At 30.4% G+C, this 26,775-nt stretch overlaps 5 protein-coding genes across 9 annotated transcripts; 4 read left to right on the top strand and 1 right to left on the bottom strand.

The window, feature by feature from the left end:
- Positions 1-2,578: 2,578 nt before the first annotated feature.
- LOC124494199 (uncharacterized) lies at positions 2,579-5,983 on the top strand. 2 transcript variants are annotated; one of them, XM_047057366.2, is made up of 2 exons: positions 2,579-3,291; positions 5,399-5,983. In XM_047057366.2, the coding sequence occupies exons 1-2, from the start codon at positions 2,871-2,873 to the stop codon at positions 5,461-5,463; spliced, it is 486 nt and encodes a 161-aa protein (XP_046913322.1). In that variant the 5' UTR covers positions 2,579-2,870; the 3' UTR covers positions 5,464-5,983. The 2 variants fall into 2 exon arrangements, with proteins under 2 accessions (XP_046913322.1, XP_075588052.1); XM_075731937.1 differs by having other exon boundaries at positions 5,417-5,983.
- A 2,955-nt stretch (positions 5,984-8,938) lies between these two features.
- Positions 8,939-20,386, top strand: LOC124494181 (protein O-mannosyl-transferase TMTC3-like). 3 transcript variants are annotated; one of them, XM_075731926.1, is made up of 9 exons: positions 8,939-9,624; positions 14,463-14,848; positions 16,514-16,528; positions 16,619-16,740; positions 17,268-17,452; positions 17,555-17,670; positions 17,820-18,049; positions 18,185-19,319; positions 19,379-20,386. In XM_075731926.1, the coding sequence occupies exons 2-9, from the start codon at positions 14,477-14,479 to the stop codon at positions 19,970-19,972; spliced, it is 2,769 nt and encodes a 922-aa protein (XP_075588041.1). In that variant the 5' UTR covers positions 8,939-9,624; positions 14,463-14,476; the 3' UTR covers positions 19,973-20,386. The 3 variants fall into 3 exon arrangements, with proteins under 3 accessions (XP_075588041.1, XP_075588040.1, XP_075588042.1); XM_075731925.1 differs by lacking the exon at positions 8,939-9,624 and adding an exon at positions 12,718-12,908; XM_075731927.1 differs by lacking the exon at positions 8,939-9,624 and adding an exon at positions 14,177-14,391.
- Positions 20,387-20,872: 486 nt separating this feature from the next.
- On the top strand, positions 20,873-22,746 carry LOC124494188 (uncharacterized). 2 transcript variants are annotated; one of them, XM_075731933.1, is made up of 3 exons: positions 20,873-20,907; positions 21,060-21,775; positions 21,854-22,746. In XM_075731933.1, exons 2-3 carry the CDS (start codon positions 21,350-21,352, stop codon positions 22,655-22,657), a joined length of 1,230 nt encoding a protein of 409 aa, XP_075588048.1. In that variant the 5' UTR covers positions 20,873-20,907; positions 21,060-21,349; the 3' UTR covers positions 22,658-22,746. The 2 variants fall into 2 exon arrangements, with proteins under 2 accessions (XP_075588048.1, XP_046913312.2); XM_047057356.2 differs by lacking the exon at positions 20,873-20,907 and having other exon boundaries at positions 20,917-21,775.
- A 180-nt stretch (positions 22,747-22,926) lies between these two features.
- On the top strand, positions 22,927-24,194 carry Arl1 (ADP ribosylation factor-like 1). The gene is made up of 3 exons (XM_047057365.2): positions 22,927-23,379; positions 23,452-23,645; positions 23,707-24,194. Exons 1-3 carry the CDS (start codon positions 23,241-23,243, stop codon positions 23,914-23,916), a joined length of 543 nt encoding a protein of 180 aa, XP_046913321.1. The 5' UTR covers positions 22,927-23,240; the 3' UTR covers positions 23,917-24,194.
- P5CDh1 (delta-1-Pyrroline-5-carboxylate dehydrogenase 1) lies at positions 24,054-26,746 on the bottom strand. The gene is made up of 5 exons (XM_047057352.2): positions 26,257-26,746; positions 25,929-26,112; positions 25,162-25,868; positions 24,941-25,097; positions 24,054-24,890 (listed from the first exon to the last, which is right to left on the bottom strand). The coding sequence occupies exons 1-5, from the start codon at positions 26,403-26,405 to the stop codon at positions 24,303-24,305; spliced, it is 1,785 nt and encodes a 594-aa protein (XP_046913308.1). The 5' UTR covers positions 26,406-26,746; the 3' UTR covers positions 24,054-24,302.
- Positions 26,747-26,775: the final 29 nt, after the last annotated feature.

Here is a 26,775-nt window from a genome sequence, read left to right on the forward strand (position 1 = left end):
ATTCAAGCTATGATTTTTTTTTTGACCATCACGATGATGATGATGAAGCAAATTATATTCGTCGTCATTTTTTTTTTCTCTTTTGGTTCACAATCTAGCCTAGGGCCCATAGGTTGTTGTTGATTACGATATTTATATTATAAATGATGAATCATGACTGGTAGCACATCCAGATTTCTCCCTCTTAGAGCTTAATTTGTGGCCAACGATCATCATCATCATCATCATCATGAGCTTCTGCGTTTGCTACTATTGTTTATGCTAGATCTTTTTTCAATAATTTACTTTTATTTTTTTTTTACTATATTGAATGAAAAACATACATTGACAGTGATATGATAAATTTGAATGTTTGTTCTTCATCAGTATAGTGGAGAGTATATAGTTGTATATGTTTTTACACCTAATCATCATCATCAGGGTTTGTTGTTGAATATAAGGGCAAAAAAAACTAAACTAAATCAACTAAAAGAAAAAAATAGAAAAATTATGGCTTGTGGCCAAAGATTGATTTTTTTTTCATTTTCGTTACCTGGACAAATCTGGGCTCAAGTTTTTTTTCTTCTCTCGTTGCATACTATACTATATATACTGTATATTTCTTTTCAAATATAGATACGGAATATTATAGCTTGCACAGCTTGTTTGATGTTCGAACAAAGAGTAAGTGAAAAAAGAGATAACGTTGCATCCATCTTTTTCAAGTTTTGACAAATTTTCAAAAAAAAGACGAAACAGAAAAAAATAAGTGAACAACACAGGTGTCAACGAACCTAGTGAGGATGATGATGATCAGATTGCCCCTGTGTGTGTGTGTGTGTGTTGATGGCCGAACAACAACAATTCAACGAAGAAAAAAAAGACAATAATAGCCTCCGTATAATTTTGGGTGGATTCGGTTAAGTTAAAATTGAAAATTGACCGCAAAAGATGCAAATGAATTGGATTTTAAATGTTTTTCATTTTTTGAATTCGAATCATTAGCTGATTGTGTTGTAACCATGTTGTGCACACATCATACATGATAATGTGTCTAATGATGAGTTTTTTTTTCTTCATTTCTATCCATATTTACTGAATCTGGGATTTTTATTTTTCTATTTGGTTTTTTTCTTGTTCACTGATCATTCGGTACCAAATGCATAATGGTATCATCACCCAATAATGACCATCATCGTCATTAAGATCATCATCTGGGACATGAAATGTAATACCATATATAACTAACTCACATGCACCAAAGTTCGAGGGTCGTGTCATTTTCATTTTCATTCGATCCGTTCGATTTGATTTGTCCATCTTTGTCGTCGTAGTTGTTGTCATCATCGTCAAACTCTCACCTCGTCCAACAAAACCTTAACCTCAAGATGAACTTGGTTTTTTTTCTTTTCTTTTTTTTTGTCATTGGTTGTATATTTGACTGGTTTGAGATTGACATTTGGGTGTTTTGTATTGCCATGTGTATTATAGTGGATTTGATCATATTTTTATTTTTTGTTGCTTTCCATTCTAGGCCACAACACACATACACACACACACATATGACCAAAGATTTATCGATTTTTTTTCTCTTAGTCATTGGGTTCGTATATGAGTGATATTCACCAAGTCCAGTGATTTGAATGGAATATATTCAGCTGAGCAAGAAACAACAACAACAACAACAAAATCAGAGACAAGTGCAATAAGGCCCATCGAACAAACAAACCAACAACAACAACTACAACAAAAAAAAGCAAACCTTGCAAGGTTCATAACGTAAAAAAAACGAAGGGAGAGAAAAATATTGCCTGGGCTTTAGATTTTAATGAAACCAAAAGGAAAAAACGAAAGAAAGAAAGAATATATTTTATTTGCTTATTTTCGTTTGTTGCTGTTCGACCAGGCTTTTTATACAACTTGTTGTTATTGTCGTCTTCTTAGTCGTCGTCGTTGTCGTCGTAGTTTTGTTATTGTCGTTGGTTACTATGTGTGTGTGTGTGTGTGTGTGTGTGTGTGTTTGTGTATGATCTGATTGCATTGAAATCCAAGTTTATAATGACGTTTGTGTGAAATGATTGCATACACAACAACTTGTTGCTCTGGCTCGATACAAATCATCAATCGATTTTGAATTGTGGTCCAAAATTACAGATTATACAGCAACAGTCAATTTATTGTTGAACTTTTTTTTGTAGTTGTTGTTGTCCACAAATTAAATTGGTGCAACTTTTTTTTCTGCTTTCTCTTTTACAATTCATATATTTCATCTCCCCCCAATTTACCCCCTTCTCCTCCTCTTATTTCTTGTATTACTTTATATGGCCAGTGTTAGGTTGACAGGTGGCCATCATCATCATCATCATCATCATCATCAATGATCATTCGCCAATCATATTACGTTCATCTGAGGATTGGTTGCAGCTAGTCAACCAACCACCAATCAGGGTGCAAAATACACACACAAAAAAAACAACGATTACGCTAGCTATAGGCTGGACTTAAGATTTAGAACATAATAAAAAAAAGAGACAATCAAATGAAGAAAAGAAAAAAAAATGAAAATAAAGTCTGGATCTATCGTACGATAGCTGTCCAGTGTCTGTTTGGACATGATATCAGAAACATTTGTTTGAATTTTGCAACTTTAAACTTTGATTTTTTTTTTTTTGGCGCGCATTTACTTTGTTGAAGCAGAAACTTGAATTTTCATCAATTATTTTATCATCAATCGTTTTCAAAAAATTTTTTTCTCTTTTCTACATAATTGTGATTTTCAAAGCAATGATCATATTTTGGCCATAGATTTTACAAGTGACATTCAGATTCCTTAATATTAATTTTATCCGGAAAATCCCTTCGATTATTATTTAAAAAAAAAATACAACAAGATGAAAGCTATCACAATGACCGAAATAAGCCGTACGACTTTATGGTCATCAAATAATGATACACATGGTCATTGTCATCATTATTCATCACATGGATGGAAATCATCATCACAACGGGATCTATTTCGTCCAGTTACAGTAAATGATGAAAATTTAAATTTTAAATCATCATCAAATAAATTAAATCGATCATTATTTGGTCAATCCGATCCATTGGAAACAAAACGTCTTCTTTATGAACAAATGAATTCTCGACGAATTATCGATCGTAATCGTTGGAATTTTGATTTTCATACGGAAAAACCGCTTCAAGGCCGTTATGAATGGCATAAATTAACCCGTTCGGATACAAGTCCACCACAATCACCATTTGATCGCCGTACACCAAGTCCTAAATTTTTTTCCAATCATTATCAGGATGGTGAGTAATTTTTTTTCAGTTTTTTTTCCAGTTAAATCAAATCACAATCCATTCAATACCATCCGATTTTTATTTACACTGTACCACCTTGATTTATTAATTCACCCATCCAAAATGGTTTTTTTTTTGGCCATGTGGACTTGTTTATTTTGAAGTCTAGTCACGCTAGTTGTTGCATGTTTAGTCATAAACTATCCACATATATAACTAGTCCTGGACATTAATGCTTCGCGCCAAAAATCAAATTATACCTGACTGTGTGTATATGTGTGTTGTTAGTGTGTGTGTATAAGAGTTTGATTTTGTTTAGTTTTGTTCAGTTTTTTTTTTTTTGGTTGGGTTTTGATTGCAACGTGCGTAGTAAAGTGAAAAAAAACTGGCTCAGTTTTCTTTACATGATCACAATAAAGATCCAGACCCAATGTAGACCTTCGTTCACGATGATCGAGACGTAATTCAACAACAAATGATTTTTTTTTTGTCAAAGATTTACGCGCCAATTTCAATAAGCTCTTCTTTTCTTTTCATTCAGTATTCAATTACGTTTGTTTGAATAAATCGTGGACCCTATTTTATTTTGACCATTTTTGACCATTTTCTTGGTCCACAAATATAATTTGCTAGCTGGAAAAGGATTGTTTTTTTTGGGTTTTGAAAATTACATAATAATAAAAAAAAATCTAGAATCTCACTAGGTCTCGCAAAGACCAGATGACCTTTTTTTGTACTCATAAACTTACACACACAAACACAGGTGCTACCTGTCCAAAAGAAGATGGTAGATAATTTCAATTTTTTCACTTGATGTCTATTCGATGTCCTCGAGCAATTTTGTTTTTTTTTTAGTTCATTCGTTTTCCAAAAGTGACACTCCTCATTTTATTGATTATGATAATGATGATGATGATGATGTGGGATGTGTCATTTTAGTGTCATGCACGTGCAAACACCTGTTGTTTGATCTATTTTTGTTGTTGGATCTAATCGGTAAATTTCTGATTTATAAACCATCTTGAAATTTTAACAATTTTGTGACAATACTACACTTGTTACACTTGATGTGAGATTTAATGTGATTCAAAAATCTATAACTCTGTTGGTCAATGGTTCTATAGGTCTATAAGCTACCATAATAGCCATATAAATAAGAAAAAAAAAGATTCGCCCGTAAATCTCGTCATCATCATTGTCGACAACGTCATTTTGGATTTTCATTTTCGTTATTTTTTTTTATTTTCACTTTATTCTCTTTCGTTGTGTGTGTGTGTTGATCTGATTTTTTGAGCCCGGACAAAAACTCAAGGCCATTTTATTTTGTTTTCTCGGCCAAAGGTCATTCTTATATATATTGTATATAAACGATGATGGTATATTGTATCGTGCGCGCGATCACTTTATTTTCAATCGCGTACGTGTGTATGCTCTATTTCAAATCACAATTTTTATTATTTTTTTTTTTTTAAAAAGGCTAGGCCCTTAGGTTTTGGTCAATTTTTTTTTCTTACTACAAATCGTATATACTCTTGTGTGTGTATGTGTGTAAGTTTGAGTGAATTTGATTGCGTGTGTATCTTAACACACATACATACAAGGGCAACTTGGCAACTCTATAGATTTCTATTTTTTTTCTGATAAATCAGTGTTTATGTGTGATAATGGACCATAGGGGCCATAAATGTATAGATATATAGAGCAGAAGGTAAGAACCATAGCATGATTTGAGTGAATGATCCAAAATGAAATGATTTCTCCAATCTAATATTTTGTACTGTTTGAAAATGAAAAAAAGCTACTGCTTTGGTCATAGGACCCTAATCATTATCATAATAATAATGATGATGACAATGAAGACGCAAAAAATACACTAAAAATAATAAGATGAAACTTTTTCACCCAAAGTCTAAAGGAAAAGAAAAAAAAACTCTGCTAAAAAAGGCCCTACATCGATCGATCGATCAACAACAACAACACACACACCTACACATTCATAAAATTTTGTCCCTTACCACCAAATTGATAATGACCAGTTTTACTCAATAAACTCATTTTTTTCTTTTTTTCTGGAATACTCAAACATGTTGGTGATGGATTTGAATTACCCAAATAGAAATCAATGGTCAAACAGCTAATAATAAACATAATAATAAATTCTATATGGATCAACGTAAATGAACAACAACAATCAATCCTGGTAAAATGGTCAATGCTTTCATATAAAACTGACCAAATGGTCATTTCTTCTGGTCTATCGCCCCCGCACTACAGAAATTATTGACCTTCAATCGTCGTCATCATCATCATCATCATCATCAATGTCTGATTCCAGTGAAAATAAAATTAATCCAAGAACAATTCTATGGAGCAACTAAATGGATCTCATTGATCTCAATCAATCAATTCAAACCAGAAAAAAATTTAAAAAAAAATTCTGTAAAATATCTTTCTTTATTATTTGCTTTTTGTTTGTTTGTAAATGTTTATCATTTGTTTTCATAGCCTACACCACACACACACACATATCTTTTATTTAGACCACATTAGCCAGTAATTATCAATTAATTGATTAATTTCTTTCAATTCATTCATTCAAATCATGTAAAAGACACTATCGATTCTTTCATTCGAATATCAGATTATCAGTTGATAAATTGCCCATCACCATTTTGAAGATTGTTTTTTGTTTGACACAAACACACCTATTGATACAACATTTTATGGATTCATTTTTTTTCTCTTTTTCTTTGTCAATTCATTCTTTTTTTTTATTTTTATTCAAACTTTGATCGATCTCAATCGTAAATTTGTGTGTGTATGTCTTTTTTTTGTATATATGTGTTTACAAGTGTCACCGGTAAATAAAAAAAATAATTTTTTTTCCACAAAACTGCTAAACATAAAGGTTCACACCTTTTTTTTGTTTCTTGAGCCCGGGATCAATATTGCCATCAAACACACACGTACACACACACATACACAGGTAACAAACAGGTAAATGTCACCAAAAGCTCAAAAGCAAACAAAAAAAAGGCCTTCGACCTCAATCGTTATCATCAGGTTGATGGCAAAAAAAAGAGGTAGACTGATTTTAACTTTTTTTCGAATGATAAAATATTTCAAATAAAAAAAAGTATTGCCATCTATCGAATAAAATTCAAACTTTTCACTAAATTAACATATCATTAACTCTTTTGAGAGAAAACAATAATTAATGCGTAATTTGCATATAATTGAATTGAATACAATCAATCGAAACAGGAAATTTTTATTATTATGTCAATTTAGATAAATTTCAATTCACATTCATTTATATAACAAATAAACAAACATACAAACCATGTTCTGTTTCCGGTGGTTAAGTGAACCAAAAACTGAACCGGAAACTGAAAACATTCTGTTATCTCATTATTGGTTTGTAATAATAAATTACAAAATGGTACCGTTTAACGAAATGATAATTTGTTTCATGAAATAATTGAGATGATCATGATTGTTCTATAGTTCATTCATTCATTCAATATTTATTGAACTTTTTTTTTGTCGAAAAAACCATAAAGTTAATCAATCGTAGCTGTAAATGAAAATGAATCGTTTTTTTTTCTCTATTCGGCAAACATCACTGATGTTTTTTTTGTTGTTATTGTTGTCCCTGGTTGTTTGAAAAGTTTTTCTGTTCTTGTTTTTTTTTCTTCACACTAAAACAAAACAAAAAAAAAACAAATCGACAAGTATTTTATCGAATTGATCACAATGATTCATTGTAAAATTTAAAATTTGTGGTCATTTAAAAAAAAATTACAATCAACAACAATGACAATGTAAATTGAAGCAAGGTTTTTTTTCTGGTCTCTGTGTAGCCAAGAATCGAGGAAAATTTGATTTATAACAACGAAAAAAAAATTCATGTCCAAACACCCACATACACTTAATGGCTAGTGGTGAATCAAATGGCAATGGATTTTTTTTTGTATCCAGAAAAAAAAGTAGATGTTGTCAACATCCTCATCATCATCAACACCATTATTCGAAACCATTCGGCATTTGTGTGTTTTTCACTAAATTGTGCTTATTAAAAAAAAAACGGTTGACAATAATAAAGAAAATTTTTTATAAAATGAATTCTCAAAAAAAAACGACAACAACAACAACAACAAAACCTTATTCTGTGTGTGTGTGTGTGTCAACGGAGCATATTGAAAAATCTTTTTCTTAAATTCGTTGTTAACAAAGCCAACCGTCGTTCGTTCGTTCATTCATTCGTTTTTTGTTTGTTTGAAACTCGACCATTATTATTCGGTCCATCAACACATGAAAATAAGATAAAATCTTTTCTACAACGATCTAGAATAGACTAGAAACGTTATCACTTTGAACGGTGCAAAACAAAGCAAAAAAAAAAAAAAAATATTGAAAACTTATACTCTCTTACGCGGTTAAATTTCTGGAATTGAAGAATGCATTGTTTATATATTACGTATTTGTGTGTGTGTGTATGTGATTCAATCAACGGTGTAGAATTTTTCCTCCACATTTCATTCGTTCATTCATTCGATAAATCGACGATGGTTATCGTTATCGTTGTCGATGTTGTTGTTGTTGTTGTTTCTATAATAATCAGAATAAAAAAAAGTGAATAAAAATCAATTTATTATTTGACAATGGTGAATGAGGAAAAAAACCGTAAGAAAAATAAATAAATAAATAAACCAAACGAATTTGAGAAGAAAAAAAATATTCAACCACGTTCACAAAATCATCATCATCATCATCAAACTGATGAAAATGTGATTATTATAAGTGAATCAACCAGAATTCGCAATGTGATTCTGGAACAGGAATGAAAAAAAAAGAGTTTTGAATGAAAAGAAAAATTGATTTGTAAAATGTCATTCGATTATTATTGCCAAAAGATCGATTACAAAGATCAAAAAGAAAAAGGGGAATATCAATCACATCATATGCGCCTCATTGCCCCTTGAAGCTAATTCACAGTTTTTTTTCTTTCAATTTCATGAGAGAATTGGAAAAAAAATTTCCAATTTTTAAAAAAATAAATCTCATGTGAATCATTCATCTAACAATGGATTTCATAAAATTTGAATCGTGGCCATTTTGATTTCAAATTCAAAACAAAAAGATTAGGCACAAGTTTTTTTTCCTTTGTTAACATCCAAACAGAGAAGACAATAGAAGGGTTAAAAAACGAGATTTCTTATTTCGATGTGTGAGTACAACGGGTTCATAATCATTGCATTGGATTAAAAGGTGAAAAAAAACCAGAACAACTTGCGTTTTTTTTCTGGAAAAAAAGCTTGCATGTTTCGGCCATACTTTACTAACACACACACACACAGGTTAAATACCTATGCTTTGACCTTTGCCAGGACTACCTTTACTCTATACCTCTCTCTTCATATGGTGTGAATGTATTATGTTTGGCTTGGCCATTTGAGTTTTATTTTTTTTTTTTACACCAGCCATTGATGATGATGGTGATCATCAACTCGAATCAACAACAACAACCACCACCACCACCACCTCGCTTGAATGTTTCTTTCGTCGAGTGATGGTGATGTTTTTTTTGAGTCGAATTTTTTTTTACAAGAAAAAAAACTTGACTTGAAATGAAGATCTGGTTTTTTTTCTGGTAATACGAGGATTCTCCTCATTCATTCAACGCCGAATTTTTTGTTCTCATTTTTTTCAATAGCCAATTCATGTGTCTGTGTGTGTGTTTGTGTTGCCGGTTATATTCAATTCAAAACAAACAAACAAAAAACTGGTTAATGTTTATAATCCAAACATCTGAACTCATCATATGAGGTTATCGGATTTTCTTTCTACTATTTTATTGTTTATTCTCATATGTATTCTTCACTGTTTTTGATTTGGTTATTTTTCTGGAACAGTCAGATTTTCAGATGTTGGTTTTCTTTTCAAACAGATTGTTCACTGATGGTTGTGCGCAGATTTTTTTTTTTTGATTCAGAATCAGAATGCCAAAATTCATTTATTCAGCCCAACCACACACACCATGTGTATTTTTTTTGTGTTGTTTACATATATGTGTAGTAGGCGTATAAATAATTCTTGTGATTCTGTTATTCTTCAAATATACACATACACATAAGATCGCATTTTATATGAACACATTGTATTCATATGGAATTTCAAATCAAATAATACAGTTACCTCGTGTGTTTGTGTGGATAATTTCATTATAGTTGTTGAAATCGATCGATCGTTTGACATTTGATTGATTGATTAATGTCATCATCATCATTATCATCATTTCGACCATTATCACCTTGACAACAACAACAACCAAAAAAAAGGGTAAGTTTAAAATTCAAATAACATTTTTTTTTTGTTCAAGCTAAAATGATGATGATATTTAAATTGATTTAAATTTTTTTTTCAAAAAAGTTTTCAACTTTGTGATATAATAATACACTTTACCCATGATTTTGATTACGCAGTCCAATTGTTGAATAATTTACTCGGTTAGCTTATTCATTACTGTCTAATGTGGGGTGAAATTTTATATATTTAATTAATTTGAATAAGTTCTTTTTTTCTTCTTCGGTCCGTGTTCTCGTTGTTCCAAAAAACAACAACAACGGGGTTTGACTTTAATTAACTCTTTTTTTTGTTCAATTTTCACCCATTACAATTCATTTGGTTTTGGACGAAAAAAAAATGAAAATGAAAATGATGATTAAGAATTGTGTACAATAGAAGGGGTGGCACTGCCATTCTTTGAATTTTCAACTTTTCAAGCAGCCGTTCGCTTATTTTCATTTAACTTTGTTAATCGTTTTTTTTTTGCTAGTCGCTATTTAAAGAACAACAAAACAAATGAAAAAAAAATTCTGTCAGTAAAGATTTGAATTTGGAATCAGATTCCATGTTGATTCGTTGCATAGTGTTGACTTTCATCATCATCATCACGTCCATCAGTTCGGCCAACAAAAAAAAGAGTTTCCAAATCCAAATCGGTAAAGTTATCAATTTTTTTTATTCGTTTCATAATTGCAATCGTAAACATCTGGACCTGGTTGAATGTGAGTGAGAAGAAACTTTCATTTCATGATGATAATAATAATAATAATAATTTTGTTTATTAATTTCATTTGATTCATTTTTTTTATTTCATTCACATTGATTTCTCGAATAATTTCATCATCATCGATTCGATTTCGTTGATTACACCCAATGGAGAAAAGAGCAAAAATTTCAAACATTCGAAATATAACCCAAGGCTGTAATAATAATAGCCGCCACAAAAAAAACATCTTTTTTTTCTGTCGAAAGTGTGTATTCTCTTGTTCCACAAATTGGAATACATTCCGTTTTCCATTCAATCATCAATGATCTTTAGCCATGTTGTTGTTGTTGTTGTTAGCCATAAAAATTGCATATAACATTACGATTCTGGTATTTATTTTCTCATTTTCTTACGATGATGATGATGATGAGTATGGGTGGTGTGTAAATGATGTGTCTGTTTATGTTTATTACAAATGTGATGAGTATTTAATTGCTATAACAACTGAATTTTCTTTTCCGTTTTTTTTCAATCTTTTTTTTTCATTTGACCATTTGAACATGATTTGATAATTACAACACCACACTACTATACTATACAATTTTGCCAATTTTGTTTCAATTTTTTTTTCTTGGTTCCGGTCCATAGACCGGAAAAGAATTGCCCTCCAGAATCATCCAAATCATCATTCTCATAGTAAGTAACAGTTTGGTGAGTCGAAGAATATTTGAAGCAGAAAAAAAATAAAAATTTCGAAAGATAATATCCCCATCAATAGTGTATGCGTGTTTTTTTTTCTTTTCGTTTCTACAAATATTTCACATCATCATCATCATCATATCTTTCATATCAATCTCTTCTAAAAAACGTTTAACATTGGACTTGAACGAAAGAAAAAGGGCAAAAAAAGAGAAAAAAAATTGAAATAAATCAATTATATCGTTGAAACTCAAAGTATTCATTCATATTGGCGGCAAAAACAAAAGCAAGAATTTCTAATGCAACTTTACTTCGTTCGTCTTATCTTGTCCAACCAAACACAGCACACACACACACACATAGCATTGATGTATTCGGTTGTCCATATCTCGATATCCCGAATCTGTTATTCTTTTTCTCACATTTTTTTTTTTTTTTTTTTTTGCTAGAACCGCCAATCATGAAAATCATCATCATCGAATTCTAATTCGAAATACAGTAATTCTTGTGATTTTTTTTTCTCGCTTTGTTTTTTTCTCTCTTTTGCCTATCCAATATCATGGATACTAAATTGGAAAATGAAAAAAAAAACATTCGAATTCGATTAAATCAATTCGAATCGAATATCGAATATATATATAAAAATATCGATAACCATTGTTCATATGGTTCGAATGTTTGAATTAATTTTTTTTCGTTGTTCGTTTCGAGTTTCTATATATTCTCGGAGATTGTAATTTTGTTTCTAATTTAGCCAAAGAAAGCATAGAGAAAATCGTTTGATGCCCAGATTGAGAATGTGAGTGTTTTTTTTTTCATTACCCGAAAAAAAATTCTGATAAATCTGATATCTTGTTCCTATTGCCTAACTCTAATTATGATTATGATTATTATTATTATTATCGCTGTTTTATATGGCCCGTTTGGCAGTCATCGTTCAAGTAGCAGCAAGAATATCACACACACACACACAGAGAGAGGGAAAAAAAGGCAAATCTATTTCAAGTATAATGAACTGGAACGATATGAATTGAAAAAAAAGTATTCAAGTATCAACAACAACAACATTGAAACGGAAACCTTCATGTGTATATAAACAAGACAAGAAAAAAACCATAGCTCGTAATGATCATCATCATCAACATGAAATCATCAACATTCGTGAATGAATGAGTGAGAAAGAGAAAAAAAACGAGTGGTAAACTGGAGATATTTTGGTTTCTGCCCCCTATTTGTCCAAACCAACCAAATAATATCACTTATATATGTGTTTATAACAAGAAAATAAAAGAATCTACTTACATGTTATGACGATGATACACACACACCACATGTATATGAAGTAGCGATAATATTTTTTGGTCCACGATATGGAAAATGATTTCGTTTTCTTGAAGAAAGAATTGGTTGGTGGGTGTTTTCTGCTGCTACTGTTGTTGTTGTTTGACTATAATTGATGAATACATTCAATAGGTGTGTCCGGGTATAATGATCATCTTGTTAAAAATTCCATTATCACAAAAGGTATAACAAAATATTAAAATTTCATTCACCAGGTAAAAAAAAAGATTCGAAATTCATGTCCATAGATGACGTAATTCCATTATCATGAATGTTTTTTTGATCATCTCCACTGGTTTTAGTATCCGGATTCCGGATATTATTATTATAATTCATTTCCATAATCATCATCATCGTCATCATTCTACCGCAAAAATGAAAAAAAATTCAATCAAAAATTATAAGAAAAAAAATTATGAAAATGATCTTTCATTGAATCATCAATGGAATTTTTCATCATCATCATCATCATGACCATGATCCATGTGTTCACAATGAATGTCATGTTCTCTCCCCTCATCATGCAATTTGTGTATGTGTGTGTGAAATGTAAATTATTTAAATTCCAGTGATCATCATCATCATCAGAATCAGAAATTATAGTTCATCAGCAACAACAGTAACAACAACTACAAAATAAAAATAAACGAACGATGTAGATCCAAAAATCATTTCAGCTAGTATAGTAGTGTGAATGTCGATTAAAATTTTCGTTTTTTTTACACTAAATGAAATGTTCGGACGAATTTTTTTTCTTTCTTTTTTTTGATCGTCGAACGGCTATTAAGCCTTGATATTCTGGTTCTAGTTTGTTGTTGTTGTTTGTGTGTAATTTTAACGCTATAATGATGTTGGCAATTCTACAAAAACGAATGGGTATGTTTGAGTTTCATGGCTGTTGTTGTTGTTGTTGTTGTTGAATCGTTTTTATCGTTGTATGTTTTTTTTTATTTTTTTGGTTTCACAAATTGATTATCGAAATTATTGTATTGTTATTTGTTGGTTAGTTGGTCAGAGTCTGATTTTTTTTCTCAATACAATAAGAATCGATTCTTTATTATTGATTTTATTTGAACAAATGGGTGGTGGTGGGTGTGTTTTTTCATTGATTTCAATAAAATTTCATATTTTTATTTAATGATGATGATGATGATAAAAAATCATAAAAACATATTCTTCTACAATATGATAGATATTCTACATCTGGTTGATTCTACTTTTTCGAATACACAACAAAAAAAATCTCAAACCTTCGAACGTGAAAAAGACCATGCAAACATTCCAAACATTCGATTTTTATTTTTTATTTTTTTTGGTGGCTATTCAAACACCATTATGAACATGTGTTTGTGTTTCATTAATACGTTCATATAATTTGTAATGACCGAATCGAATAATAATTATCATCAAATGAATAATATGAAATGAGAAAAAAAATGAAGAATTTTTTTTTTTGCTTTAACCAAAAAAAATGTTACCATTCACCACCCCCCTCTCTCTCTCTATCTACTCCACCCATCTCACAGTTTATTTTTCATCATTTTTCTCCTATGTTTTCTTTGTTTGTTTGGTGGCGATTTTCAATGAGAATCCAAAGTTTCGATTTAAACGACAACAACAACAACCGCAACAGAATTCCATACAAAACAAATACAGAAAATTCCAATCTGAAAAAAATTTTTTTTTTCGTTGCCAACATTGAATTCAATTCAATTCTATTTCGAATAGATATTTGAAACATTCATTCACCACGAGAGAGACAGAGGGAGAGAGAGTCTGTTTTCAATTGTTTTCTGTGTTCGTGCGTGTGTTTAGAATTTTTTTTTTAAATTTCATTTTTTCTGTCCATTCAGAATTAAGTTTTTTTTCATTCATTCATGAAAAAAAAAATTTCACAATTGAATGAAAAAAAAGTGTGAACTGTGAATGATCATCATTTTGTCTCCGAATCAAATGTTCAAAGAAAAAGTGAAACAGCAGCCATGATGATCATCATTAATGTTTTAAAATAAATTGTTAGCGAATTGAAAGTTTTTTTTTAATTGATCACTCATTGATTAATTTTTACTTATATTTTTCTATATAGATTTGTGTTCAATAATGGCTGCTTTTCGTTTCTATACCGATTCATCGAATGGCTATGATGATCATCAACATAATCGTCGACAAAAACAACGACTACCAATATGTTTAAATCAAATATTTCATTTGAAAAAGAAAAAAGATAAAAATGTTTCAGATTTATCATTTTCATCAAATTCAACATATTCATTTTGGACTTATTTGAATCATCATAATCATAAATCCGATATAGTTATTGTGATCATTTGCCTTTGTTGTTATTATAATGCATTGAATTGTGATTTTGTTTTCGATGATATATCGGCCATTAAAGAAAATCCAGATATACGTACCGTGACACCGATTATCAATCTATTCTATAATGATTTCTGGGGTCTACCAATGGATAATGTAAGTTCCAATCATCAAAATTCTAAATTTATATGGCTAACTTTTGTTTATCTCTAAACACAATAAGACAGAAAAATGACTGTTTGAAACACGCAAATGAAAAAAAAATACACACACAAATACAAATAATTTTTTATTTCATACAAAAGATAAAAATTTCGATTAATAATTCTTCACAATATTACATTATTCTGATAAGCGAGTGATTTTTTTCCTGGATTTCAATATAGAATCCAAATCTAACCAAAAGTCAACCATTGTTGTTGATTTATGTTCATGATCATCATCATCATCATCGATTGTTGTTCATATATGTATTCCAGAATATTCTTTTAGCCATTTTTATTTTATCTTTGAAAAAAAACAAACAAACAGACAAAGTTAGTCATAGTCATATTCTGACTTGTACTTGAGACAATGACAACCACTTGAATATATAATATAAAGATGATGAAAGATGTACTCGTTGAAAAGTTTCAACATATAAATGGGAATGAAATAAATAAACAAACAAACATATATGAATACAAATGATAAGATTTTCATTTTGAATATAATCATCTTGTATCGTTAATGTAAAAGCTACAAAAGCTAATTAGCTTTCATTTGATATATATACAAACAAACTTTCCCTTAGTGTTCCAAACAGTTTATTATACAATCATTCAATTTGATCAAGATTTGGATATTTGTTGTTGTTGTTGTTGTATTGATTTCGATTACAGCTGCTACCGATTCATTATTTACTATGTTTTTATTTGATTTTTGTCAATTTTTTTTTGTCCTTTCCACTTTTTTTTCTACCAATTTGTCTTGAAATTCTGGCCAGTTTGTAACATATGCATAAAGATCAAGATAAATAGCCAGAATAAAGAAAAAAAGAGATTGAGATATATATAAAAATAAAATCTCAATTAATTTGTTTATTGACAGATTGAAAATAATAATAAACACTAAGAAGATGAATATAAATTCCCGATCGATTGAACCTATCCATTCAATCCATCAATGTAGCTATATATAATTAAAATCTAATTTACTCTCTCTTTCTCTCTCGATCCTCATCATCATCATGTAATATTAATATAATGACATGAAACACAGCAACAACAGATTGGCAATGGGAAAGAGAGAGAGAGAGGTATAGTTCGATGATTAATACTTTGAATGTCATGAATATTCTGTACGATTTATTTTATTTTATTTTTTTCATCTGCATGTGTTTGCCTGATAATCATTTGACATAATGATCTATTAGGTTTTTTTCCAATCTGTATATCATCAAGGATCTAAGGTTTTTCTCTTCTATATCCTGTTTATTTTTATTTTTTTTACTCACAAATAAATTCTATGGAAATGAATTTTGTCAATGACATGTTGTCGTTGTTGTTGTTGTTGTTGTAACTAATATTTTTTTTTGTTCTGCCGAACGTTCATTCATTAATACCCTATTTAATAATGATAATGATGATATGATGTAGTGGTGACAAATCTTTTTCATGTTGTCAAACGCCCACCTAATTAACTAATCAATCATTTTTTTTTAATTTTTCTTGTTGTTGTTGTTGTTGTTGTTGTTGTTGCTGCTGCTGCTGTTTCATTCATGCGTTCACTTCATCATGTTTTGCTTTATCAATGAAATTAAAATTGATTCGATACATACAGGAAAAATCACATAAAGTGAGTATGAATTTGAAATTTATTTTTTTTTTTGTTATTTTCAATAAATTTTTTTCATTTTTTTTACAATGATTATAATATATATAATAGTCATATCGACCATTATGTGTGCTTACATTTCGTTTCAATTATTGGCTACATCAACTACGGCCATATGGATATCATTTGATCAACATTATATTGCATACAATCGTTTCGTTGCAATATTTTCGGTAATTTTCATATTTTTTTTGTGTTTGAACAAACAACAATGAAAGCGAACGAGAAAAAAAAACGATTTGATGATCATTACGGATAATTCTATAATAAATGGTGATCGTCTGATCTGATTGATGATGTGCATGCAAATCATCATCATCATCATCATTGTATCAGACTAAAAATACTGTAGGCTATGATTATTAAGGATGGATGCATCCGACGACAAGATTCAATGATGACAATCAAACAAATCAAATCAAATCAATCGTTTGATGTATAGAATCATATTTTTTTCTGAATTAATTATACAAAAAAAATGATGAGTATTTTGCATGTCAAAAAATACAACATTTTTTTTATTGCATGAATCCATGAATATGTGGGGCGTAAACAAATGGTTAGATAGATAGATGGATTCATATTATTCAGTATATATGCATGAATAATTTTTGGATTATCATTTTTTTTTGTGAACAAGTTTTTTTTCCTATATATCACTAATCATTACTGATGTTATTATTATTATTTTTTTTTGCAGATTTTGTCAACTTTTCATGTCCACAAAATCATCATTTTTAGCAGCCATATTGTTTTCAGTACATCCCATACATACGGAAGCTGTGACCAGTTTAGTTGGTCGTGCTGAATGTCTTTGTGCAATATTTTTTTTAGCTACAATTTTTTCCTATCACCGTTTATTGATGGCTATTGATTCGAATAACAGTAATTTCTGATTTATTTTTTTTTATTTTTGTTTTGTTTCATTCATTTGTTACGGTTGAATACTTTTCTTATTTTTTTTTGTTTGTTTTGGTTTGCCCATAGAATGGATATGGCTAATGGCATCGATTACATCAATCACGGTATCTACATTTAGTAAAGAACAAGGTATCACATCGATTGCCATCTGTATGGTCATTGAAATATTCTTCAATCAAAAAGTAATTATCTTTCGTATAATACTCTTGTGACAATTGTGCTATATAAATTAGATTAGTTTCTGGCCTAAACGTTGAACATCTTTTTTTGTTTTGTTTTCTCATTTTTATTATTATCATCATCATTTACTAAAAAAAATTTTTTACATCAGCTACAACGTCTAGCCTCTAAATTGTCATTAAAAGTCTATTACAACAACAACAACAACAATGATTACAAACAGACAAAATCATTGAAAAGAATATCATCGCTGTCGGTATTGTCATGTCCCAAATGGATTAAGGAAATGATCACAAGAATAACCATCATCATAGTATGGACCATTCTCCTGTTGACCATTCGTTTTTGGTTAATGCGTTGGCAATTACCCATTTTTACCAAGTAAAGTTTTTTTTTTACATTTTCGATAGAAATTTATATACCGTTCATTTTCACCTATTCATCCATTAAAGATTATGACTTTTTGAACAATATACATACATTCTTTTTATTTCATTTATTTATTTATATAAATAGGTTTGATAATCCAGCCGTCAATGCACCGAATCGATTAAGCCGTCAATTGACACAACATTATCTATATGCATTCAATATTTGGCTTTTGCTCAATCCATGGACATTATGCTGTGATTGGACGATGGGATCGATACAATTGATTGAATCATTTAACGATCATCGTAATATTGTTACATTGATTTTTTATTCATTTTTCTTTTTGTTAATATACAAATCATTTGTTGTAAATGATGGCTGTCGTATCATAATGGTCAGTCTGTCGCTAATGATATTTCCATTTATACCAGCATCGAATATATTTTTTCCTGTTGGTTTTGTTGTTGCCGAACGTGTATTGTATATACCAAGTTTTGGATATTGTATGCTTATCGCACATGGTTTTGGAATGTTATCGTATCATTTTGATCAATCGAACAAGAAATTTATAGAAAAATATGTTATTCATTTCGTTTTCATCATATTGATCATTGTACATTCATCACGAACCATTATGAGAAATGAAGATTGGAAAAATGAACATAACATATTTGCATCGGGTATTCGTGTAAATTCAAATAATGCAAAATTATTGAACAATTTAGGCCATGTTTATGAGATTGAAAAACAATATTATAAAGCTCTTGATCTATTCCTTGAAGCCGTACACCGTCAACCGGATGATATTGGTGCCTATAGTAATGTAGCACGTGTTTATAATCACATCGGACGTATTGATCTATCAGAAAAATATTATTCAAAAGCAAAAACGATATTAATGTCTGAATTACGACAGACTTCCATTAATGATCAACAACAACGTTTTGCTCGTATAGCACCAGTTCATCTGAATATTTTTCTCAATTTAGCCAATTTAATTTCACGTAATCAATCACGATTACAAGAAGCTGATGATCTTTATCGTCAAGTGATACGAATGCGTCCCGATTATGTTGAAGCATATATTAATCGTGGTGATATTCTTTTACGAATGAATCGTACGAATGAAGCGAACAATATTTATCGTACAGCATTAAATTATGATCATAATAATGCCGATATCTATTATAATCTTGGTGTTGTAGCCATACATTCGAATCGTTTTGATATGGCTATTGATTATTTTCAGAAAGCAATCGAAATAAATTCAAAACATTTGGTAAGTTTTTTTTGTCCAATGAAAATCTATGTGTGTATCTAATTTTATTTTTATTATAGCAAGCATTATTCAATTTTGCCATTGTCGTACAAGATGCCAAACGTTTTGAATTATTTGATCAGGCATGGAAACGATTAAAAATGTTAACAAAATATGATGAAAATAATGAAAGAATTTATTTCAATATGGCCATGATTTCAATGGCCAATAAAAACTATACCGATGCTGAACAATTATTTCGTCAAACATTACAATTGAAACCAAATTTTTCAAGTGCCAATTTTAATCTTGCATTATTATTAACCGAAAACCATAGACCAATCGACGCATTACCATATTTACAACGATTACTCAAACAACAGCCTGAACATTTTAAAGGATTAACTTTACTTTGCGATATTCTAATCAATAATGTCAAAGATTTTGATCAAGCTAGTCATTGTTATAAACAAATATTGAAATTGGATCCGAAAAATATCCAAGCCAAACATAATCTTTGTGTTGTTTTCATTGAAAAAGACCAATTGGATCTGGCCGAAGATTGTCTGAATGAAGCACGACAAATAGCACCAAATCAAGATTATATTGATCGCCATCTAAAAATAGTTCGTTTACGAATAATTAAAAAAAGAAATATAAATCATAACAATTAATCGAAATTGATTAATTGATTAATTTCGAAGATTGTTGGAATTTTGAATGAATGGAAAAAAAATTCCAATTACAAGCTCTGTCCTCGTTTTGGTCAGATCATTGTTTGTGATATTGGTTTTATCGAAAACCAAACATATCAACAATCCAACGATTATTGGCACCGGAAAAAAAATCTGGAACAAGAGAAGCGATTTCGTTTGATTTTTCTCTTTCTCTCTCTCTCTTAGTTTAACACATTTCCTGACGAAACAATTAATGTAATCGATGATGCATGATGATTTCAATGAACAATTTCGAATATGGCAACGAATAAAACGATGATGATGATGATGATAGTTTCCGAGTTTTAGTTTTGAATGTCATTTCATTGCTGAACGAAAATTAAGAAAAAATAAATATTTTTTTTCTATTGTCAACTTTTTTTTTCATTGTTAGATCATCGAGTTTGATAATTTAAATCTGTCTTTTTTTGTGATGATGAAAAATGAGATGAAATGAAAAGACCAATCGAATAATAATGTGGCAATAAATTAAAATGAAAAATGTCGAAATATTTGTATTTTTAACGGCTAAAAAAAAACATTCAACATGCGACCATTTCAACCAAAGACGCTTGCATGATTTTTGTTGTTGTTGTTGTTGTTTTGATTTTGATTTTGATTTTAAAAAAAATTTCACCAAGTCGTACCTGTTGCCGTTGTGATAAAAATCATTGAAAGAGAAAAAAAATGACGAAAAATAAAAAATCTCCATGGCTATATTATATTTGAAATGCCGTTAGTTTATTTTTGTTCATTTTGAATGACTAACGAAACGAAACAAAATATTTCAATGTTTTGTGTGGCCATTCAAGCCTGATCAATATAACAGGATCGGTTGGCGATATTATTATCAAATACCACCATCAGTTTGTTGTTGTTGTTGTTGTTTGCAGGTAACAACAGGTTGCCAATTTTGGGCATAGTTGGCATTTTTTTTTTTTTTTGATGTTGATTTTAACGAACACAACAAACAAACAAATAAATAACAATAAAATAAGAACGAGACTTTCATCTATTTTGTTTTGTTTCGTTTCGTTTGAGTTAGCAATTTTTATATCCAGAAAAAAAACTTGACTCTTGACAATTGACCTGTTGATAAATAATAACCCAAATAAAAGAACAACAACCATCCAACCGATCGAGACCTGTTGATACACCGAGTAAAAAAAAAATGAATGCATGAATGCTTAAAGTTGGAAAAAAAATTTACTCGATTATTATTGTCTATGTTTCTCATATATCCGAATATAAACTATCGATTTCGTTTTTTTGTTTGTTTGTATTCGTGGCCAAAAAAAAAAATTAATTGTTTGAACCACGAAACTAACAACAATAATGATGAATTTCAACCATCAGAATTCAATTAATTGTGATATTGATCGTAAATCAATGATGATGATGATGTATGATTCATCGAAATGTTCAAAATATATCCATTTCACACCAATCGCCATATATTATTATTTGATTATTTCATGTATCATTCTAATTCAACATGTACACACTATTGAATCGGATCGTATACCAGATATGTGTGAACATGAAAGCGTATATTCAGCTGCCCGTATCCGTTTTGATGATCATTTTGAACGTTATTTTCTATCTAATGGCCATTATTATTGGTTATATAATCTGAATGAACAACCACCAAATGAACAAATGGCATTGAAAATTCCCTATAATTTTGAGCCAGATATAGCCATTGTAAAGGATATAAGTAAATGTTCACCAAATGGATATCGATCACTTTTATTGATTCAGGTATGTGATTTGTTTCCGAGATTGATTTCAATGTTTACAGAAAATGAATTTTAAAAAAAAAATTCTTCATTCAAATAGATGAAAATTACGCCGAATAGACAGGCCGAATGGTTTCAATTAGAAATGAAAATTAATCGTTGGAATAGTACGACACCAATTTTCTGGAATGAAATACAAAAAATTGCAAATTGTGATCTAAAAACAGAAATCTGTACGGCAACCGATTCATATTTCATGACAATGGCATTTGATTTTAAACGTAAATTGGATGGAGCTTTCGGTGTGATTGGTGACATTGCCTATTTTATACAAGGTGATAAAGTTTTCAAGGTTTTATATAAAAATCAATGCATCGATAATCCATATGCACAAGTGATTGCATATCCGGGCGTATTCATCGGTACAACGACAACAGCAGCATTAGTTGAACCGGGCATTAATGATACTATCGATGTCATTCTCTTCGATCATGATGTCCATTATCGTATTGCTGGCCAGGAAAGTTTGGCCGATATACAATTCACCAAGAACATAGCCGAACCTTCATATTGGCGATCAAATAATCCGGATTATTTTAAAACATGTCAACATCCTAACATAATGCTTGGTTTGAATACATTTTTTCAGGATCTTTTTACCGGTTCCAAACGACATTATTATCTTCGACGTATTATTCTTTCTATATTTTTTATAATTTTCATCGGTATATTTCTATTGGCAATTCTTTTATTCATTCGTAATAATCGTAATCAACAACAAAAACATCGTGAAGGTAAACAAATCGTTGAAAAAGAAACTCAACCAAAAGAATTAGAAGCATGTCTTGAAACGAATGTGAATACAGCGGACACAGGCAAAACGAATGGTAATGCTATGATGTAATGAAAAAAATGGCCTAATAATAATTGTGATCTCATTTTTGTTACCCTCATTATAATTTGTAAGAAAATAAAATTTAATTATCTTGATGACTTAATTGCAGAAAAATTTTCATTTTGTAAATTCAACCATCGATGTAAATAACTAGCAGCTGTGTATACACATGTAAAAAGAATCGAATAATAAAATTTAAAAATTCCAAAAAAAAAAAAAATTTCCATATCGACTTTATGTGCTTTATCCACTCAAAATAGCCACTGCTTATTTACCTACACGTCAACCCGTGAAGCGGCGACACTGCTAAATTATATAATTCTTGCTTGGATAACAAAAACACACAAACACATTCCCGATTATTTTTTCGCAATTGACGGCATCAAGATATTAATTCGAATATTCAATTATTAAATGATACTAAAATGACAATTCTGTGATGAATGTTTGCTAACAATCATTCGGGAATTCATTCATCGAAGTAACGAAAAAACAAACGAGCGTGATTTATCTTTTCCATACGATATTTGTCATCAATCCTTTTATCATATTGTACTTTAATTTCTGAAACAAATACAAAGTCATTTACAATATGGGCAATCTATTATCATATTTTAAATCATTATTTGGTTCACGTGAAATGCGTATATTGATACTCGGTTTAGATGGTGCCGGTAAAACGACCATTCTTTATAGGCTTCAAGTGGGTGAAGTTGTCACAACAATACCAAGTAAGTTTACATTTTTTTTTTTTTTGATACAAAATCATTAAATTTATTCATCATTGATTTTAAAATTGACAGCTATCGGTTTTAATGTCGAACAAGTCACATATAAAAATCTAAAATTTCAAGTTTGGGATCTTGGTGGTCAAACATCGATTCGGCCGTATTGGCGTTGTTATTATTCAAACACTGATGCCATTATCTATGTTGTCGATAGTAGTGATCGTGAACGAATAGGCATTTCAAAACAAGAATTAGTGTCCATGCTCGAGGTACTAATAGCGTTTTTATTTGATAATTAATTATTGAAATTTTTTACCTTTATTTACAAAGGAAGAAGAATTAAAAAATGCCATACTAGTAGTGTTGGCCAATAAACAAGATATGGAAAATGCATTATCCGTTGCCGAAGTACATCGTGAACTTGGTCTTGATGTATTAAAGAATCGAACGTTTCAAATATTTAAAACATCGGCCATTAAAGGTGATGGCCTCGATGAAGCGATGGAATGGTTATCGAATTCGTTGACAGCGAATAAATAAATAGCCCGTTGATGATGGTGATTTTATATTAATAATAATAATGAAAAAAAAAATAAATGTCCCATTTTGATTTTCTACACCAGATTATACTTGAAAACAAGTGGAAATTTTTTTTCTTTATAAACAAAACTAAAACATTTTGATTGTAATCCATATTTGATTTTATTTAATTGTACATATTCGTTGGTTTTTTTAAAAAAACCCAACAAAACAGCACGTTTTTTTATAAAATAAAAAAAATCAACAAATTTATTTATTCACCTGTGAATTATTTCAAATATCAATATTTCATTGCGTTAATTTTTTTTCCCAATCGGTAATATGAAGAGGTCATAGAATGAATTGATTGATTAAAGACATCAAATTTGAGTTTCCTATAGAAAGAATTATTTCCAATTTGGTAATGGGACAAATGTTTCTTTGATATTCTGTGGAGAAATCCAACGAAATAGATATTGAGGTGCACCGGCTTTATCATTGGTACCGGAAAGTCGTGCACCACCGAATGGTTGCTGTGCAACCACAGCTCCAGTACATTTATCATTAATGTAGAAATTTCCTGCTGCAAATTTCAATTTTTCCGTAGCTTTAAGAAGGAATTCACGATCTTGACCGAAAATTGCTCCAGTAAGACCATATGGTGTTGATTTATCCACCAGATCCAAAGTTTCATCAATTTTATCATCATCAAAGACGTAAACAGTTAAAATTGGACCAAATATTTCTGTAGTCATTAATTTACTTCGAGGATCCGTAGTTTCAATAATGGTTGGTTGCACAAAAAATCCTTTTCCTTTATCCGATTGTCCACCGACCAATATCTTGTGATTGGTTGAATTTTGTTTGGCATGATTTAAAAATGATGTATTACGATCCCATGATGCTTCGTTAATTACTGCCGATAGATATGTGTCCGATTCAAGTGGTGATCCAACTTTTAGCGAAGCAGTTATTTCCACTAAACGATCTTTGATCTGCTTGAAAATTAATATCATTAAAATGTTTCTATAATATATACAATTACCTTTGGCCAAATCGATTTTGGTACATACAAACGTGAACAAGCCGAACATTTTTGACCACTGTATTCAAATGCAGCCCTTATTGTCTGTGCAATAACGGTATCCAAATCAGCTGATGGATGAATGAAATGAAAATCTTTGCCACCACATTCCCCGACTCTGAATCAATTCAAAAAAATCAATAGTCATAAATGAATTTTTTTTTTGTTTTCGATTTACTTACAATCGAGGAAACGTTTTATTGCTGTCCAAGTTGGCTGCAACCGTTTTCCAAATGGCTCGAAACGTAGCCACACTACCAGTAAAATTTACGGCAGCTAAATCCGGTGAAGCAATCACATTCTGACTGAATGTCTCTGGTGTTGATGGCAAAAAGCTAATGACACCGGGTGCGAAATTGGCTTCACGAAGAATTTTATATACTATCCAATTCGAAAGTAAAGCATTTGGACTTGGTTTCCAAACGACAGCATTGCCAGCCAATGCTGGCGCCGATGAAAGATTGGCGGCAATGGCCGTGAAATTGAATGGTGATATTGCTGCAACAAAACCTTCAAGACCACGAATACGAAAAGCATTTCGAATCTCCGATGGTGAAGGACTTAATGGTTGATAACGGTAAATCTGTTCGAGATAATGGGCATTGAAACGAAAAAAATCTGCCAATTCCGCAGCCGAATCAATTTCTGCCTGTGCAAACGTTTTTCCTTGACCCAAAACGGTGGCTGCATTCAGATCTTGACGATATTTACCACTGGCTAATTCAGCCGCTTTCAACAAACATTCGATTCGATGATTAACATCAGTCTGTGACCATTCAAGATTTTTGGCCAAACTTTTCTCAATGGCTTGTTTGGCCAATTCTGCTGTGGCCACATGATATTTAGCTAGAATATGACCATGATCAAACGGTACCAATTGTGTTTCAACCTAAGTGTATTTGAAATAAATGAATGAAAACATTCTATAAATTTTTGGATTAGGACTAACATTGCTTGTGGTGATTTCCTCGCCACCAATAACCAGTGGTATTTCTGTCACTGTTCCAAGATAATGTTTAATACGTTGTTCAAGTTCGGAACGTTCTTTCGATCCTGGTTGATAAGCGAACATTGGTTCATTTTCCACATGACATGATTTTATTGTCGGTGGTATGAATACCGGAGATTGACTACTATATTTATATGAAAAAAAAATTGAAAAGATATTAAAATTGAAAGAATGAATGAATGAAAATTAAAAAAAAAACCAGTTCTATAAATCACAGAGGAACATTGCTCTTTGAACGAAACCCAATGAATTTTAATTAAACACTTACGATAAACCTCGAACATTTGAAACTAGTTTGGCAGTTTCAATAACATTAAAACGAAAATTTTGTCCGATTAATGATGATGATAACGATGACGATGAACAAATGGTTCGTTGTGTTGAAACGATCGTTGATAGATAACGTTGACAGTACATTTTTGTTTTATCAAATGTAAATTTTCTGTACTTTTTTGAATTATGAACTTTGGTATTTTTGTTTATAAATTCTGGATCAAAATGAATGAAATCTATATATGTATTTTATTATTTTTCTGGATAAAAAGACTACAATGTCATTGAATGGATCGACAAGACGAATAAGTCATTTATCAATAACAACCACACAACGTCAACAACAAAAAAATGATCATAACATCATCAATTATCATGATGTTTTTTTTTTCATTGTCCTTATATGCTACATTCATCATCATTTATTCATTTTTTTTTTATTCACACGACAATTGGCATGATAACAATGATCAGTCGGTTGGTGTGCAAAAATGACGCTAGATGGTGATGATTG

This window comes from Dermatophagoides farinae, chromosome 6, assembly GCF_024713945.1.
Source record: "Dermatophagoides farinae isolate YC_2012a chromosome 6, ASM2471394v1, whole genome shotgun sequence".
NCBI lineage: Eukaryota > Metazoa > Arthropoda > Arachnida > Sarcoptiformes > Pyroglyphidae > Dermatophagoides > Dermatophagoides farinae.